Source organism: Lepidothrix coronata, unplaced genomic scaffold (assembly GCF_001604755.1).
Source record: "Lepidothrix coronata isolate B3197 unplaced genomic scaffold, Lepidothrix_coronata-1.0 Scaffold158, whole genome shotgun sequence".
Taxonomy (NCBI): Eukaryota; Metazoa; Chordata; class Aves; order Passeriformes; family Pipridae; genus Lepidothrix; species Lepidothrix coronata.
The window spans coordinates 1,032,093-1,051,099 of record NW_016690338.1 but is presented as its reverse complement, the minus strand read 5'-3'; the positions used below and the strand labels follow the sequence as shown (position 1 = coordinate 1,051,099).

The 19,007-nt window shown below is 47.4% G+C and overlaps 2 protein-coding genes across 2 annotated transcripts in view; one reads left to right on the top strand and one right to left on the bottom strand.

The window, feature by feature from the left end:
- Nucleotides 1-1,115: 1,115 nt before the first annotated feature.
- On the bottom strand, nucleotides 1,116-7,979 carry LOC108504295 (killer cell lectin-like receptor subfamily B member 1F). The gene is made up of 7 exons (XM_017829062.1): nucleotides 7,864-7,979; nucleotides 6,150-6,218; nucleotides 4,850-4,945; nucleotides 3,691-3,756; nucleotides 2,451-2,590; nucleotides 2,101-2,210; nucleotides 1,116-1,554 (listed from the first exon to the last, which is right to left on the bottom strand). The coding sequence occupies exons 1-7, from the start codon at nucleotides 7,943-7,945 to the stop codon at nucleotides 1,350-1,352; spliced, it is 768 nt and encodes a 255-aa protein (XP_017684551.1). The 5' UTR covers nucleotides 7,946-7,979; the 3' UTR covers nucleotides 1,116-1,349.
- An 8,441-nt stretch (nucleotides 7,980-16,420) lies between these two features.
- The window catches only part of LOC108504287 (endogenous retrovirus group K member 8 Pol protein-like), a 6,846-nt gene continuing 4,259 nt past the window's right edge, over nucleotides 16,421-19,007 (top strand). The window contains exons 1-3 of the mRNA XM_017829052.1: nucleotides 16,421-16,549; nucleotides 16,720-17,729; nucleotides 18,404-18,911. Of these exons, the coding sequence (XP_017684541.1) occupies nucleotides 16,421-16,549; nucleotides 16,720-17,729; nucleotides 18,404-18,911 (1,647 nt within the window). The remainder of the gene's footprint in view (nucleotides 16,550-16,719; nucleotides 17,730-18,403; nucleotides 18,912-19,007) is intronic.

Sequence of the window (19,007 nt, the reverse complement as noted above, 5' to 3'; positions counted from 1 at the left end):
CTTCATGTTCTTACTTTGCTCTTTGGGGATCGAAAGTCAGGCAAAGAACTACAAATATATTTCCAAAGCCTCTTGTCAAATGAGGGTAGTGAAGAGGATTGTTTTTCTGAGAGACAGAAAGAGGCAGTTTCTCCTGTATAATTCCATTTTCACTACCTTTGGCCACAACATGATGAGTATAAGTTCTCTGATTAAACAAAAGGTATTTTCCCCCAAAGAGAACCCTGGCCATCACCATCACTTCATCAAGGAGCTTTCTCCATCCTGCAGGTTAAGGAGAGAGCCAGGAATGTCACCATTTTAAGTAGGAATGATTCTGCCTCAAAGGACACAATAAAAAAAATGGCCCAAAAAGCCCAGGGTCCCAAGAGCCATTGAAGCACATTGGAAGAGCTTTGGTAACATTCCCTGTTTGCTGATCACATCTCTGTTTTCCAGGTACCACTTGTTTCTGGCATTGGCACTAACTTGTCGAAGAAGGAAAAAACTTCAGGCACAATTTTGTGCTTCAATGATTCTCCAGGAAAAAGAGGGCAGTGCACTGTGTTGTCAGTCCCTGTAGGTCGCTCTCACTCTTCTCACCAGCTTCTTCCCTGGTAGCTCTGGGTTTGATTGTCCTGTTTTCTGTCCAGATGAGCTTCAATTGTGACTCTGTTTTTCAAGCATTGCTGGTCTCTGCTGCTCTGCATCCTGTGCCCTTCCCCAACATGTCCTGAACCTGATACACCTTCCCTGACCTTCACAGGACCAGGGGGGATTTCATTCACAAAGCTGTGGTGGTGGAGGATCGTTCCTCTTGTGGTGATTCCCATTTCAGCCCCACAGGGTCTGGTACCTTGTCTGGCTTTTTAACAGCCAGTTTTGTCCATAGGAAGGTTTATACACATACACATGTGACTTTGTCCTGTCAGTCATATCTGTGGGACAGGGCAGGAGCCAAACTAGGTATCTGTGTTCACGTGCACTTGTGGCTGCAGGGCAGAGCAGGGCATGGCAGGTCTGGGAAGTGTCTTCTTGTGGACAGGCAGGACTGGGAACATATGGGAAGAGATGGATGTGTTTGTGAGAGACAGGATCTGTTGGGGATCACAGCTGTCCCCCAGGCTGGACTCATCTCCCCTGACTGGGGCTGCCTGAAAGTCAGAGCTCTCTCTGGAAGGAGCAAGTCCCAGACTCCCACTGTGGGCAAATGCAGGTTCCTCTGGAGGGGGATCCACCCAGTCTCAGACTCCCATCTTGGGAAAGGGTGGGCTGAGGTTGACAAGAGGTCTGGAGGGAGCCTGGAGGAGCACCTTTGACTACATATTTGGGCAGCTAAAAATGAATGACGAAAATCCCATCCACATATCCTACAGGAAGCTAGGGATAACATTCCTGCCTGGAACTCTTCTTTTTAGCTCTCTGTCTAGCTTTCGTTGCAGCTTTTCTGAAAGAGTTGCAGCTTTTTCACACATATTTTGTGTTGATTTGACCCCCTTGCAAGGTGCAGTGTGTACTTCCCTAAATCCAATGACTGTGCAGAGATAGTCACCATGAGGTCCACTTATATTAAACCTGAAGAGGGAGAGAAAGCCAGGTTTAGTTTCATTCCTGACACAGCCGATGTGATGCAGTGAAAGGCACAGTGGCCCCTGGCCTTTCTGCCAAGTTGTCAGGGGGAGCAGAAACTGCCTTCTTGGAGTCTCCCTCCCACTCCTTGCTTTTCTTCCCCAGTTCTCAACAAAAGTATTTGGGCAAAGCTTTCCCATCCAGAGACCCTCCCCTGCTTTGGTCTCCTTCATCCTCCATCTGACATCACACTCTCTCTTGTCCCTGCCTCCTCTATCCTTCCTTTCCCCACACAACTCCATCAGTCAGATCTTTCCTTCCCCACCAGAACTCCAGTTGTTTCCTCTCTTGCCATCCTAATGGGACTTGCCTGTGTTCCCATAGGACTTCAAGGCTCCCTCTTGTCACAGGAAGCAGAAACATCTGTATCTCAAGGAATCAGGCCCAATCTCAGTCCCTGATCTCACTTGTGTTCTTGACTGTCTGCTCTGGCTTTGGGGTTTTCCCTGTTTCCAGACATTGCCTGACAGGGACTTGCTGCAATGAGCTTACAGGGCTGGGTCATGTTCCATGTTGTTAATCCACTTCCACTTCTGCTCCCTCTCAGAGTATGTGAGACCAAGTAAGTAGTAATTGTGTCTTGATTGTTCAGTGAGGTAGTGCTTGAAAGGAAGCAAACCATGACAATACATTAAAATTACATTTTCTTCATCAGAGGTACAGAAAGCTTGTGCTAAATGGCCAACACAGAGGGCACAGTGAGCATCCAGCTATGCCAAGTGGCTGGCAGCAGATTAGAGACCCCAAACACATCCAACAGGAGCAGACACCAGTGGAACTCCTCAGGCCTTTGCCCTGTAGCCCAAATAACCCTGGAACAGCCCCATGGATTTAGATCTCACCAGTTCTTCCTTGTTGTCAATGATCACCAGGTCTGAACCCATGGCAGTACATTGTTTACGGGAGGCATTCCAGTCCTTTTGTGTATTTGGAGAAAAGAAGTAACATTTTCTCCCATGTTTTTCCCATTGTTTGGGGCAGGCTGCAGGAGGGAAGAACGGATATGGGAAAATCCATGTTCACACTCACAAAACGATCCCATGACAAAAGAGAGGTAAGAGAGGAAACCAGAGCCAGAGAAATACCTGTGTGGTCCTGCTTAGAATTGTACCAGACCCCCCAGGGATCTCCAACAGTCTCTGGAGCTGATCCCAGCCCAAGAGTCACCAGGCAATAGGCAGAGAGGGAGCACCACAAAAAACATTATCCAGCCATGCCACTCTTTGCTCAGCAGATAGAGAGAAATGATCAGGGCAAAAAAAGCATCTTTCAGTCGTGGTGCTGCTAAGAGATTGAACATTTCTCTCCATTGCCAGGCAGGGACCACAAGGAACAGAGAATGGGACCTGGAAAGGGGGATGAGATTCAGGGAGACAGGGCCTGCATGAGACACTTTTGTTGGGGATCCAGCAGCTCCTAAACAGCAAAAGGCAATTGCACTGAGTTAAGATGCCAAGAACGGAAGGGGATTGGAAAAGCAGTCCAAGCACATTATCCATCCTGCTCACTGCAGTGCTAGAATACCAGAGGAATTGTTATTTCTGTGCCTTCCCCTGCCACAGACTCCTCTGCACTGGCAGGAGAGAGTCATCAGCTCTTCCCACCTCTGAGACAGAAGTGCAGAGCTGACCCAACCCTGCTCCTAAAGGAGATGCAAATGGGAAACATCTCTGTCCTCCAGAGCTCATCCTGGGAGTCTCTTGGATAAGGTTTTGATTCCTGAGATGGCTGAGGTTTTATGTGTTTGTTTCCCTGTAGGAGATGTACCCCAGGGATACAGGGTGAGGCATTCTGGGGTTTGGGATCTCCAGAAGTACACTGACACACATAGGCAGTGTGTATTCTGCTGTGATTGGGTCTAGGCGAATCACATGCCCCCCGAGGGTATATACTGGGGGCTTTTCCTTCAAATAAAGGATTTGGTTGTTTGCAATCCTTGCTGCTGGGTCTTGTCTTATTAAGCCATTAATAAGCCATATTTCCCTTCTGAACAAAATCTAGACACAGCCCCTCTCCTGCTGCCCTTCAGAGGCAATCCAACAGGCTTCTGGAAACTCTTTGGAATGACAGAGCATTACCTACCTAGTGCCTCATCAGGGACTTGGGGCAATGTTGTTGAGTCCTGTGGGCTGCTTGCAGTTGGATGATCTGGAAAATAACAATACAATTTCTGCTTGGAATGAAGGATTATTTTTCTATACACTGTCAAAGCTGTCCTGGACTTCTTTGACATCCCCATCACCCAGTATAGAATGCCCTGTCTACCTTTTTGCTCATCCATTAAAAAATACCTCTCAAAACAGTCCTTCCTATTGCAGGGCAGATTTCCAAAGAGCCAGACTCTGAAACTGAACCAGAATTGCCTCACACCTTTTCAGAGCAGTGGTGACTGTAATGCACAGCACACACAGAACCACAGCAAGAGGAAACAGGAGCCATTTCTGGGAGCTCAGGGCTCCAGCCATTGTGCCCTTGGCTCAGCTCATTTCCCACCCAGCCTGGAGTTGCAATCCCACTGAACTGTTGCAATCCCAGTTGCACTGTCTGCTCCCACACTGAACAGCCCTGGGCACATATTGGGGCAGAGCCCTCCTGTGCCCCAGCTGGAAGCTGCTCCAACAGTGCTGCTCCCCCAGGCCAGAACAAGAAAGCAGAGTTCCTGTGAGGTTTTAAAAACTTTCATCAGTTGTGATTGATTGTGGAAGCCTCTCAAGCTTGCTCAGCTATCAAAGGATGGGAAAAATACAGTCAAGCCCAACTGAAATTTAAAAATGATTCCTTGAAGTTGTAAATACACTTCCTTAAGTTATGACTTAGCTGCCTCTATAAAATGACCTTTTATTCATATTTAAAGATTTTGCTGTCACAGTCATCTTGTTGACATGATACAATGTCGTCTTGAAATATTCTCACCAATCGCAATCCTAATACCAAAAGGTATTATTTTATCTTGATTTCTTTCTCCAAAACATCTGTGTAATAAATTCTTTAGTATCTGAACATTGTCACTTTTTCAATTGGGTGTTGGGTTTTGTGTATTGTTGTTTTGATACTTAAACTTTCAAGCGACTGTACTCTCTTACGGATTTCCTCTTTCAAACACAGTTTGTTAAAAGTTGCTGTCTTTTGCCTTCAAACTGTCCTTCTGTTGATACTGGCATTGGAGGTCATGACCTAGATGTCACTGGGTGAGTGAGAGGCACAAATTAATTGCTGTTATTACATTTATTTCAGAACTTACACTGGTGTACCAGACACCCAGCCAGGACCAGTAGGAGGATTATCACAACCAATAAAGCAACTAGTGCAGCAACATGTTTTCTGGAACAGCTTCTACCTACAGATAGAAAAAATAAATGTTAAAGGTTAAGAGCTGGAAAAAAGCCCCTTCCTCTTCACTCTCAGGTGCCTTTTTCAGGCTCACTCTGGGAATCTGAGGCCTTCCAGATCTGCCTGCTGAAGCCAGGCTGAATGTCCTGGTGGCTCTGGACACCTGGGCTTGGGGAACGGAACAGTGATATGGAATGTGTTTGAGGAACAGGTTAAAGGGAAGAGAGCCCTCATAGCACTGGTTTGTATAAGGACAACTAGAGAGTGGGTGTGTAAGAGAGGGAACTGCACCAAGGAGAGGGTGACTGTCAAAAAGGTGCTAAAAATGTCTGCTCAGAGAGACTGAAATCCACAGAGGCAGCCTTGGGGTTATTGAAGGACAGCACCTTGGAACATGTGGCCAATACAAGGCACCTGCCAAGAATGCTCTAGGAACAGGCTAAAGGAAGGTGACACAGCTGTGAAGAGCAGATTGACTATCCAGTAAAGCAGAATATAGTGACCAATTCCAAGGGACATTAGGTGGCATATAGCTGCATTGCTAGTGCTGTTTTGGAATCCCACTCCTAAAGCTCTCTTTGCACCCAGGGACTAGAAAGTAAGAGATCTACTATGAACTCAAGTCAAAAAAACAATAGAGGAGATCTGTGGACAGCAGCTCTGCTTTTCCGACCACACAGCCATGGAATGGTTTAGATTGGAAGTGACCTTCTCACATCACCTACTCCAACTGCCCTGCTCAAGCAGTGTTGGCCAGAGCAGGGTGTCCAGGACCAGGCACAGTCAGGTTTTGAAGATCTCCTGGGAATGATGACATTAAATCCTCTTGCATTAGGAATCATAGTCTCAGTAAGTCCCTGAGGGAAATGTGAAAGTACTGCATATGAAACTATTACCAGAAGATATCACACATGCCCACTGTCTGCTACTTCAACTTTAGTTGTTGACTTTTCAGTGCTGTTGGCGACAGGAGGCTGGGCTGGGTGATTTCTTTGTTTGGCCCATAATATCCTTATTTTCCTCTGTCAGTGAAGCTGACGAGGGTTTAGCTGCATTTGAGTTCTCCCTGCTCTGATAATGTAGAGTGAACAATTGCCTGTTTCTATCTCTCACACAGGTTTATATCACCGCATTTTTGGAACATAAGGTATGGCCCCCTCTGCCCTTCTCATTTAAAGCCCTAACAATTTATCACACAGCTAAAAACTCACCAGCTGATGTGTGTCCTGTTGCAGCATTTGTGTCTCGGGAATTCAGTTTCACTTCTGTGTATGTAGAACCTGAGCCCGAGCAAAAATAACAGAGTACACAGAGAGCTGAAAAACAACTTAAAGGAAACAGAAATGTCTGAAATTATAAGAAATTATGAACACATGAAAACAACTTAAGTGTTTAAATATGCCTAAATAGTATTTTTCTCCATTAAAGAAGCCAATTCTCTTCTCTGTGGTGAACAGTGACATGACCTGAGGGAACATCTGGAGCTGTGTCAGGGGAGGTTTAGGTTGGATATTAGGAAAAGGTTCTTCTCCCTGAGGGTGGTTGGGCACTGAACAGGCTCCCCAGGGCAGTGGGCACAGCACCATGGCTGACAGCGGTCAAGGAGTGTTTGGACAACACTCTCAGGCACATGGTGGGATTGTTGGGGTGTCTGTGCAGAGCCAGGAGTTGGACTCGATGATCCCTGTGGGTCCCTTCCAACTCAGAATATTCTATGGTTCTATATTCTATGATGATACATTCACATCCTGTAGGACTTGCTCAAAGCAGGAACAGATCTGGCTTTTCTTCAGTGCAGACAATAACAGAAGAGACATGGGCACACGCACACATTTGCAATGTAGACAAAAGTGAACAAAAATGTCTTGAGAGGGAGATAATACCTGGGAAATATTTTGCATAAATTCAGTGAACACATAGAAGCAAAGAATTGGTAGGGGGTTCCCTGAAAGGCACAAGCAGAGAAAGAAAAAATGCTGTTCAAACTTTATAAAAACTCTATATAGGAATATATGGATTAAATGATAAGGCAAATGGAACTTTTAATTAGGTGGCATCTCTTGTGGTTGCCTGTCCATTTAGCCATGAAATTATCTGTTGAAACAGGTGATAAAACACTGTTTCTTGGTGTGTGAGAAACTCCACCCATCTGAAAATAGATAAGCAGGATTCACACTTTCTATAAAAGATGAGCACAGAATAACAAGGAATTATTTTTGTCAAAGAGATAGGAAGATTAAAAAGAAAGGGAAGGAAAAAAATGAACAGAGACACAAAGTCTGCTTTTTAGGAACTAATGTCATGCAGATGTAGCAAAACCAATGCAAAAGGTTGTGCAATAATTTTTAGTGCATTAAAGAAAGCTAAATCATAGGTTAGAATTTTGCAAAGCCTTTGGTACTAAATCACACCAAACCTGTCCATGAAACATTTTGTTCTTGATGTATTCAAAAAGTAGTTTGCACAGACCAAGCCAGGAGGAAAAACCCCGAGGCAATGTCTGCTGTGCTCAGGGAGCAGAAATAGCCTGTGCCTGAGACTGCTGCAAACACCAGCAACAGGAGACACTCAATCCTGATCCCTTTGCTGCAGGAATCAGAGTCTGCCTGGTTCAGGGCCACTGGGTGTTCAGCTGTGGAACAGTCTCCAAAATTGAAAAAAACTACTCTTTATATCAAACAAGATACTCTCCCTTACACTTTCACCTTAAAAATGAAAAGTACACCTTAGTACAATCTTCCCTACATTTTTTTTTTGTGGTAAAAAACTGTATCTGGACAACCCACTTGCACATTTTTCCCAGCACTGGCCCTCACATTTCCTTCATGCTCTTTGGGGCTTTGGTGCTCCATGGCACGCCTTCAAAATATGTGGAAAACAAACTGAAGAATGCAAAGAAAGCTCAGTGCACACCAAGTGACCTACCTTGGACATCAGTGACCTTCTGTACTCTGGGTCTGGCTGATTCAGGCAAGTACAAGTCAGCATAAATGATATCTTCTGCCATTCTTTCTCCCCCTTGTTCTTCTTTCCTTCACTGCTGTTCTTACAATGACACTCTGGACTGGGTATGACTCCCCTCTCTAACCTCCAGGAGGAAGTTCTTTGCTTTTCCGGTCCTACACAAACTCGAAATGAAAAGAGAAGTCTAGTCTTAGCTCATCTTTTGATGGCAGAGTGTTGTCATGTAAGAAACAGAAGTAAATATAAGCTCATGGCCTCCAAGTGGCAGCCTTTTTTGGGAAGTGGTTCAGGCATTAATGGCGTCTTGAGTTTCCAAGTCTTCATACATCTTGATGGAAGGGTACGGACAAACTGCTCTTAGACCAATGTGATCAGGCAAAATGTCTACTTTATTAGGAGAAACACAGATTATATAGTGCTCATGACGCTTAGCTTCTTGTTCACACTACATTGGTTACATAAGGAAAACATGCTCTGTTGTCCATTGCTAATTGGACCACAACAGGTGGTCATAGATGAGAAAATTTTATTCACCTGCCAAAACTCCTCCTTGGCATCTGGCATGAATCCACCTTTGTTCTCACTTTAGCTCGAGTAGCCATCTTAGTGGCGCAGTATTTTTTACTATCTGCACCCAGCCATGCCAGGGGAGAAATCACAGACATGCAACAGAAACTGTTCACACAATTTCTGTCCTACAACACATACACAAACACACGCACACATGCATACAGCCATCGTGATTTGAAAAGTCAACCTTTATTCCTGGAAATGGAAAGCAGAGGAAAGTGCAGGAATCCAGTAGTCAGCCCCAGAGAGCAGAGGGAAGCTCTCTGAGTGGGCCCACAGCACATCCCGCAGAGCAGCCCTGTGGGGTCCAGCAGGCCCTGCTCTCCAAAGCAGACATCTGAAAGCAGGACACGCTGGCCCTGAGCCAGAAAGGAATGGACTCGACCCTGCTGAAACAGGACCCTGCCACGCTCGGGGGGTCACGTGTCTGCAATTCTTCAGAATCAGACCCAAGCTAACTTGCTGTGTCATGAGGAACGTGGGGTTTGTGCAGCTCAGAAACATGTCCTTCCTCTCTGCAGGTAAATTCTGAGGGCAATGGGGATTCATAAGGGTTAAGGCTGTTCCAACAGTGCTTAATATGCAAAGGCTGGCCCACAAACTGCACCACAAAACCAAAGCTTCCAGGCTTTCTTTCCTGGGGATAAGGGCTGTTTGTTTTTCAACCCTGCGCTCAAACTGCCAGCCTTAGTCCCAAAATTGCATACAAACAAAGATTCCTCCCACACCCAAGGTGCTAGGACAGAAAGCTCATACTGCACACGGAGTGCCCAGGCTGGCCCACCAACTGCACCACAAAGCCAAAGCTTCCAGGCTTTCTTTCCTGGGGATAAGGGCTGTTTTTCAGCCCTGCGCTCAAACTGCCAGCCTGAGTCCCAAAATTGCTGATGGAGGAAGATTCCTCCCAGACCAAAGGTGCCAGGACAGAGAACTCCTGCTGCACATGGAGTGCCCAGGCTGGCCCACCAACTGCACCACAAAGCCAAAGCATCCAGGCTTTCCTTCCTGGGGTGTTACGACCCGTCCCAGGAAAAGGGGGGGGTAACCCAGGTTTTTATCAATAATTCCCTTGGGGTGGATTAGAGTGAAAAGACACTGAATAATCGCTGTCTGAAAACATATATTGGTAAGGTTTATTTTAACAATTCTCTATCAACAGGTATGCTAGCATTTTGGGTGTTGTCATATAACGATGTGACATAGAGATAACCTTTGGGGGGGAAGAAAATGCATAGGGGAGAGAAAGACACGATAAGAGTAAGGGAGAGCAAGGAGAAAGAAGAGAGTGAGAAAGAAACTTATATAGTCACCACCCACTGGATCCAGCGATGCAGCTTGGCAATCTTGAAAGTGATGGTTTCGATTTGCAGGCGGTAGGGGAGAAGGAAAACCCAAAATCCCAAAGTCAGCAGTCAGTTTATATACCCTCAGCATGCTTTTGCATCTCCCCTGAGGCGGGGAGTTGTTTTCTTCTTGCCTTTTCAGGGCTTGACACCTTCAGCACTTGTAACAGTTCGTTTGGATACATGTCCGGAATAAAGACAAGTGCCAAAAATATTCAAACACACAAAATATCTTTTATTACAGTGAGAATAAAAATAATAGTGATAAACTTAGAAAGAGGAATTAAAAACTAAAAAAGGATACAAAATAACTACCTTATCGGGTGGCATTAAAACAAATACTACGAACAGCATTTAATACAGTATTAACTAGTGAAAAAGGATACCAGAAAAAAAAGGATCTTAACACAATATTATGGATAACACGATATTGGTTAGTAAAAAGGGAAAATAAAGGAAAAAGACTATAAACATAAAAGGAGAATTAAAGGAACACTAAAAGGATATTAAAAAGTTTGTTCTCTCAGTTGCTTCCTATCAAAAAACTGCTTACCCACACAGACAGGCCAGGGCTGTCAGGATCTGCAGCAGCTGGTCGGCAATCATGCTTAGCAGGCGTCCCCGCGGAGCAACACAGTCTCGGTGGCAGGATGAGGATCGCTCGGCTCAGCAGTCCTGACACCCCATTTTTATCAGTTCCACATTACACTACGTAGGGCCAGTACGCAGTGCAAGGTGATGCCTGAGTGGCAGCCAAACACCGCCTGATCATTACCTAATGGCAACAGTCTGCGCAAGCCCTACTTGTAGGGCAAGGGGCGAACGACCCCTGCCCACATAATCTTCCTCCCATCATCATCTTTCTCACCCCTATGTATGACCTCTACCATTGTGTTTCAAGGGTAGATGTATCTATCTTGCAATATGTAGCAAAACCAAGGAAGAACTCAGCTCTGATAATAGGGGATATCAGGCTGACTTGCTAAAAAGCACAATGGACCTTACAATTAGCTTGTGCCATGAAGTTACATTGTACCATACTCTAGCTGGTTTCACATCCTAATATGATTCCGTTCTCACGCCTCTATGCTCCATTGATCATCTAATTCAAAAGTACCCCCCTTACAGCACTGAAGGGAGGGATGGACCTAATTGTCCATCAGAGGTATAATACAAAAGTCAAAAGCCTGCAAGCTCGGCTCATTACTGGAGGGAGGGATGGGTCCAACTGCCCATCAGAGGCATAATGCAAAACTCAAAAGCCTGCAAACTTGGCTCTTCAATGGAGGGAGGGACAGGCCCAACTGTCCATCCGAGGTATAATGCAAAAGTAAAAAGCCTGCAAGAGTCTCCTAGAATGCATAAATAATCAACCATTTCAGTCTCTGACACTGGGAACAACAACTTTTGTTTGTTTTTTTCAGCCCAAGTCCCAAAATTGAATACGGAGGAAAATTCCGGCCACAACAAAGGAGACAGGAGAGAAAGTTCTTGTTGCACATGGAGTGTCCAGGCTGGCCCACCAACTTTATCAGAAAGCCAAAGCTTCCAGTCTTCCTTTCCTGGGGAAAAGGGCTGTTGTTTTCTGAAAAAAACCCTGCGCTCAAACTGCCAGCCCGACTCCCAAAATTGCATACGGACAAAGATTCCTCCCACACTAAAGGTGCCAGCACAGAAAGCTCTTGCTGCCCATGGAGTTCACAGGCTGACACACCAACTGAACCACAAAGCCAAAGCTTCCATTTTTCTTTCCTGGGGATAAGGGCTGTTTCCCATTTTCAGTCCTGCTTCCCAGCTGCCAACCCTACTCCCAAAATTGCATACGGATGGAGATTCCTTTCACACTAAAGGTGCCAGCACAGAAAGGTCTTCCTGCCCATGGAGTGCCCAGAATGACACACCAGCTGCACCACAAAGCTAAAGCTTCCAGACTTTCTTTTCTGGGCAAAAGGGCTATTGTTTCCTCTTTTCATACCTACCTCCCAACTGCCAACCCGACTCCCAAAATTGCATACAAACAAAGATTCCTCCCAGTCTAAAGTTGCCAGCACAGAAAGCTCTTGCTGCCCATGGAGCGCCCAGGCTGACCCACCACCTGCACCACAAAGCAAAAGCTTCCACTCTTTCTTTCCTGGGGATAACGGCTGTTGTTTCCTATGTTGAACCGTGCTGCCCAACTGACAGCCCGACTCCCAAAATTGCATACAAACAAAGATTCCTCCCACACCAAAGGCACCAGCACAGAAAGCTCTTGCTGCCCATAAAGTGCCCAGGCTGACCCAGCAAGGACACCAGAAAACCAACGTTTCCAATTTTCTTTCCTGGAGAAATGACTCGTTTCCTTTTTTCACACCTGCCTCACAACTGATAGACCGACTCCCAAAATTGCATACAAACAAAGATTCCTTCCACACTAGAGGTGCCAGCACAGAAAGCTCTTGCTGTTCATGGAGTGCCCAGGTTCACACGCCAACTACAACACAAAGCCAAAGCTTCCAGGTTTTTTTTCCTGGGGATATTGGCTGTTTTTTCTTGTTTTGAACCGTGCCTCCCAACTGCAAGTCCGACTCCCAAAATTTCATACAAAAAGAGATTCCTCCCAAACCAAAGGTGCCAGCAGAGCGAGTTTTTACTGTCAATGGAGTGTCCAGGTTGACACACCAAATGCAACACAAAGCAAAATCTTCCAGACTTTCTTTCCTGGGCATAAGGGCTGTTGTTTCCTGTTTTTAACCCTGCCTCCCAACTGACAGCCCAACTCCCAAAATTACAAACGGACGAAGATTACTTCAAGAACAAAGGTACCACAACAGAAAGCTTTTGCTGCTCATCGAGTGCTCAGCCTGGCCCACACACTACACCACAAAGCAAAAGCTTCCACTCTTTCTTTCCTGGGCATAAGGGCTTTTGTTTGCTTTTTTCACATCTGTCTCCCTACTGCCAGCCCTACTCCCAAAATTGCATACGAACAAAGATTTATTCCACACCAAAGGTGCAAACACAGAAAGCTCTTGCTGCCCATGGAGTGCCAAAAAGGACACACTGTGGGAGGCGTGTCTAAAGGCACAAGGGATGTGCCGGGGCAGTGAAGCCCAAAAGAGCATGCGCCGTCATAGGTAACTCCATTGGCTAAAGAAGTCACATGGTATGTAAGGATAAAAGAGCACGGATTTTGAAATAAAGTCTCTTTGTTCACCCCACCATGAGGAGCAGTCTTTTTCCTTGTTATACAAGGACTAGCGCCCACAACACATGGTGCCCGAACTCGCACTCTTTTAGCTTATATTAAGTCAGTTATTTACCCTGGATCAGGTATAACACATGGTAGATTCCGGTTATCAAGTCTATTATTTTGACTTGGGAATCTTTTAACCACAAAAAACGTAGACGTCTTTAAATCCGTTGTCTCAGTGGCTTCTGAGAAACAGAAAATTAGTTTAGGAGCTCCAAAAACATTAAAAATAGTGCACGATAGAAGAAGAACGAAGAAAAGAAGAAGCCGACAGATCGAAGCAGCAGGAGCAGGCAGAACGAACTCCAACTTACACCGGAGCGGTGAGTCAAGCTGAACGCAGCCGTACATCTCACATGGTAAAGGCTTTTCCCTGATCGGGGGGTGTGCTGCAGCTCGGAGACCTGGGTCGCGGTGCACCTTGAAACCACCAGGGGAAGCCCCGTTACTAACTGCGCACTATGGTTCAACTGTGTGCGTTAAAAAGGCGGCGCCGCTGCTGCCGCGTTCCAACATCCTCAGCAACCTCCAGCCCCGCAAAGCTTGCACCGGTTCCTGCCTGGCAGAAACCACCGCAGCTCCCCGCCTGCCTGCCGCCCCTGCCGGTTCTGTGGCGCGCTTAAAAGCACCACCGCAAACCCGCCGCGCCACATTCAAACCACGCCGGGACCTACCGAAAGCACCGCGCCGCGCCTTCCCGCTACAGCGCCCTGGCCCCCGCACCGCCCAGCAATCTGTGGGGACCCTGGAGCTGCTGCCGCCGCTGCCGCCACTGCCGCCGCAGCCGCCGCTCCGCCCACGCTGCTCCTGCCCCGCGCAGAACCGCCACCGCGGACCCCCCGGTCGCCGTAGACAGAGCCGTGCCCGCACCCGCCGGCCGACGACTGGCACCCGCCACCACATGACTGAGACGACGACGCCAGTGCTGCCGCTGCCGCTCGTCACAGAAGCCCGTGCACACGCCGATTGCCTGCAGCCGCTCGCCAGCCGCTGCCGACCCAGCGCCTGCCGCTGCCGACCGATGCCGAGCCGACCGACGCCAGCGCTGCTCGCCCGCCTGCCACCACCGCTGCCCCGCGCCCGCCGCTCGCAGCCGCGCCAGGGACACCAGCTGCCGATGCCGGGACGCCGCACCCTAGCCTCACAGACTCATTCGACAGAGAACCGGGACAGACCAGCAAACAGACAGACCTTCTTCAGCAGCGCATGCTAGCAGCGCCAAGACTCAATGGTAAAATGGGAAACTTTTTCCCCACTGAGCTATCACAGGATACAGACGCATTAGCCACCCTGCTGAAGCCCTATCACGTACAGGCTACAAGGGCTGAATTAACAGAGTTGGTACGGTTCATTAAAGCGGCTGTACCAGAACTGCCTCTGGTTGAAGCCCTCCACATACAGATTTGGGATAAAATAGGAAACCTCATAAAACTCAAAGCTCGGGGGGGGACCCCCAAGCGAACAATGCTTACCCAGCCTGGCAAGCAATAATGTCTGCATTAAGCAGAGCACACCAAAGAACAACAAACGCACCCAACACCAACACACACACCCTCCGCTCACGCTGCTAGCAACAGCCCAACTTTTACGCGCTAAAGTTTAAACACACAAAGCCTGGCAGGAGGGCGGAGTGGAGCCGTTCACAATTTAACTACGGGGAAGGGAACCGGGAACCCAAGGGACAGGAGTCGGCGGAAAGGGGCGGGGCCTGAGATGCGAGATCCCAGCCCGTGGGACCACCGCAGGGGGCCCCGTGACAGCAATGGGGGGGCTAACCCAGCTTACTCGCCAACCCGTTCCGCAGATGACCACTGAACACGTGCCCAGGGGTGGGCACCGCCATCTCGCCCGCCACGCAGACCGGAAAACGACCCATCCTTCCCCGCCCCTGCGCCGTCCCCTCTACCCACCACCGCCCACCCACAGGGAACCGGTTTCACAGGGGCTACCGGTGGGGAGGAATGGGGGGATGAGGAGGAGGATTTCTGGATGGCTCTACCGGGAGGGGACGAAGCAACATACGGAGAGGGATCGATTGATAGATGGGGTTTGTGTAGAGAGGAGGCATTGCGAATAGGGGATTTGCAAGTGATAAATGCATGTCCCGTCATTATTGGTCCACGCCAAAACCACCGATTTCAGCCCTAACTAAAGAGCTGAACTAACTAAAGAGCTGAGACAGCTGATAAGAGAAACTGGTGTATCCTCCCCTAACACACTTGCATTTTTAGAAACACTGAGCTCCACATACATTTTCATGCCACATGACTGGAGAACCCTCTTAAAAATAAGCCTAACTAACACCCCGTACAATGTGTGGCTGAACGATTTTAGAGAAATCTGCTCCTATGCTAATGACCCACAAGCAGGGGTAACAACGCACCAACTCACAGTGAGTTCCATAGACTCACAAACCGGGTACAATAGAGAAATATATGAAGTTATAGCAAAACATGCCATGCGGGCAATGAGAAAACTACCCACATCAGATAAAGACACCAACTTGTCATTCAGAAAGATAATGCAGGGCCCAACAGAACCATACACACAATTCCTAGATTGGCTGCAATCTGCCCTAGATAGGCAGATTGAAAACGAGGAAGCCAGGGAAATACTTAGCAGGCGACTGGCTTTCGAAAACGCGAACCCTGATTGTAAAAGAGTTCTGCAGACCCTTCTAAAAGGGAAATCTGTAGCATTTCAGAGCTGGTTCGTGCCTGTCAGGGGGTTGGTTCCTTGACACATCAAACTGATTTACTGGCAGTAGCACTGAGTGCCCAATTAAGAGCACAGGAGGGAGCCAGACCCAGAAATGGTTGCTACATTCGTGGGGCCCCTGATCACTTTCAGAGGGATTGCCCTAGGAAACCCCTAACAGTGGCACCCCGAAAGCACCCAAAAGCAAGAAGGGTGCCAAAAAACTGGAGGCGAGGGGCGCTGTTGCATGCCCCAATGCAACAAACAAATGCAACACAGGGGAACAGGAGCCAGCGCTGGGCTGGACCTATCCAACAGGGACGCAGTCTTCATAACTTCCACTGAGGTAGTGCTAATCCCGACTTGGAGTTGGGGTCTCCTTAGCCCAGGGATACACGCACTGCTGATTGGAAGGTCCTCCACCACCAGAATGGGTTTATTTGTGCTGCCTGGAGTAACAGACTCAGATTCTCATAGTGAGATTCTAATAATGGCATGGACCCCTTCACCCCCCTGTTTCATTCCAAAGGGACAGAAGATTGCTCAACTAATACCCTTCTACAGTGCGTCGCCTGTAGGGGAGGGGGGGAGGGAGCGGGGTTCAGGGGCCTTTGGCAGCACAGGACACCCACAAGTTTACTGGGCAGCAGCCATCACAGCCACACAGCTGCTCATGATGACGTGCCAGGTTAATGGGCACAGATTTACAGGCCTTTTGGATTCGGGAGCTGATGTTTCCATCATAAAAGACTCTGAATGGCCGCTTGACTGGCCCACTGTTTGCCCTGCTGCAACCATTCACGGGGTGGGAGGCACACAAAGGCCCAGACAGAGTGCCCAAGTACTCACTGTCTTGGGACCAGAGGGACGATTAGCAAAAGTAGCTCCCTTTATTGCTCCAATTTCTTGTTCACTGTGGGGAAGAGATGTACTTGTACAGTTGGGTACAGTCATGCAAATTTCTCCTGCAAGCAGCCAGGTTTTTCAATAGGGGCCATTGGTCAGCCGTCCCAAGCACTGATTAAGCTAGTCTGGAAAAGTGACCAGCTGGTCTGGGTAGATCAATGGCCTATGAAAAAGGAATGGCTTGAACATTTAAAAAGGCTTGTAAAAGAGCAATTAGAAGCAGGAGATATTGTGCCAACAAACAGTCCCTGGAATACTCCTGTGTTTTGCATCCCCAAAAAGACTGGCAAATGGAGGATGCTGCAGGACCTCAGGGCAGTACACGCAGTCATAGAGTCGATGGGAGCATTGCAACCAGGGTTGCCCTCACCCACTATGCTCCCAGCAAATTGGTCGCTAATTATAATTGATTTAAAGGACTGCTTTTTAACCATCTTTCTGTACCCCAAGGATGCCCCAAGGTTTGCATTTTCCATCCCGGCATTGAACAACTCACCACCCATGCAAAGGTATCACTGGGTTGTCCTTCCTCAGGGGATGAAAAACAGTCCTACAATATGTCAAACAGTAGTGGCAAACGCTATTCACCCCATCAGAAAGCATTTTCCCTCTGCAATAATCTACCAATACATGGATGATATTTTAATTAGCATGGCCACAGAACATGGACTGCAAATTGTTGTTACTTCCTTGACTGATGCTGTCCAAGAAGCACGGTTGCAGGTTGCATCAGAGAAAATCCAGCGATCGCAGACCTGGAGCTATCTTGGATGGAGGATTACACAAAAAGAAATTTCCCCACAGCCACTGCAGCTCAAGGTAAAAGACACTTTAACCTTACATGAGTTGCAAAAACTCCTGGGAGCCATTAATTGGTTAAGGCCTATTCTAGGCTTAATCAGAGAGGAGCTACTCCCTCTGTTTGTGTTGCTAAAGAGGGACTCTGACCTAATGTCTGACAGATCTCTGACAGCAGAGGCCAAACAGGCGTTAGACATTTGGGCCAAGGCGATAGAAAATAGGCAGGGCAGGAGGAGAGATCCTGAACTGCAAATCTGCCTGGCCTTAGTTCCCAGCAGGTACCAGCCATTTGAGTCTTGTTTCAGTGGGATCAGACTGAGAAAGACCCGCTGCTGGTTCTGGAATGGCTGTTTCTGCCCCACACACCACCTAAAACTGTATGGACAACTAATGAAATGTTTACTAAGCTTGTCATTAAAGGCAGAGGATGACTACAGGAACTGGACGGAAGGGATCCAGCAATCATCTACCTCCCAGCCATGAAGGACAATCTGGATTGGATGCTGGCTGAGGACACAGGATTCCAAGCTGCCTTGGCAGGTTTTGATGGTGACATTTCAGTCAATCTCCCTAAGCACAGACTTTGGGCAGAAATCAATAATTTACCTTTAAGGGCCACAACTAGATGCAAAAGTGAGCCAGTAAAAGGCCTCACAGTCTTTACAAATGCATCTGGGTGAACAGAAAAGGCTGCAGTAACTTGGGTAAATCCTGATACAAGACAATGGGAATGAGAAGTACAGACCTTGAACCAAAGCTCTGTGCAGGTTCTGGAACTGGCTGCCATTCGTATTGCCTTGGGAAAGTTTTCTGAACAACCTGTTAATATTGTTACTGATTCTTGTTGTGCTGCAGGGTTAGTCTCACATCTGGAATGTTTGTTTCTTCGAGATGTTTCTAACCCTCATCTCTTGTTTGAAATGCGTTCTATCTGGTTTCTTGTCAATCACAGAAAGTTTGATTTCTACATAATGCACATCAGATCCCACACTGACATGCCAGGGCCAATAGCTGCAGGGAACCGGGAGGCTGACAAAGCAGCAATGTTTAACATAGTACCCAGGACCCTAGAGCAAGCAAAATTGTCCCATTCATTTTTTCATCAGAATGCACGCTCTCTAAAGAGACAATTCAAAATTACAATTAATCAGGCTCGAGATATCATATTGACTTGTCCAGATTGTCAAAAAATCACCCCCATGCCATCTCAGGAAGGCGTTAACCCCAGAGGGTTAATGGCCAATGAGATCTGGGAAACAGATGTCACATACATCCCCAAATTTGGCACCTTGAAATATGTACATGTAACTGTAGACACACATTCACAGTACATAACTGCTACAGCACACACAGGTGAGAAAGCCAAGGATGTAATAAGACACTGGCTAAGCTGTTTTGCTACCCTTGGCACTCCAAAACAGATAAAAACCGATAACGGACCAGCGTACGTCTCTGAAAAGGTAAGAAATTTCCTATCAGAGTGAGGAATTTCACATATCACAGGAATCCCACCCTCACCTACCGGACAAGCAATTGTAGAAAGGGCACACCGCACA

Excerpts from the sequence above, each read along its gene's own strand:
- LOC108504295 (XM_017829062.1), bottom strand. The coding sequence starts at position 7,945 with ATGGCAGAAGATATCATTTATGCTGACTTGTACTTGCCTGAATCAGCC. Across the intron at positions 6,219-7,863 it reads GAAGGTCACTGATGTCCAAG|GTTCTACATACACAGAAGTG; the intron begins GTAGGTCACTTG and ends GCTCGGGCTCAG. Across the intron at positions 3,757-4,849 it reads TGGGTGTCTGGTACACCAGT|ATCATCCAACTGCAAGCAGC; the intron begins GTAAGTTCTGAA and ends GTTATTTTCCAG.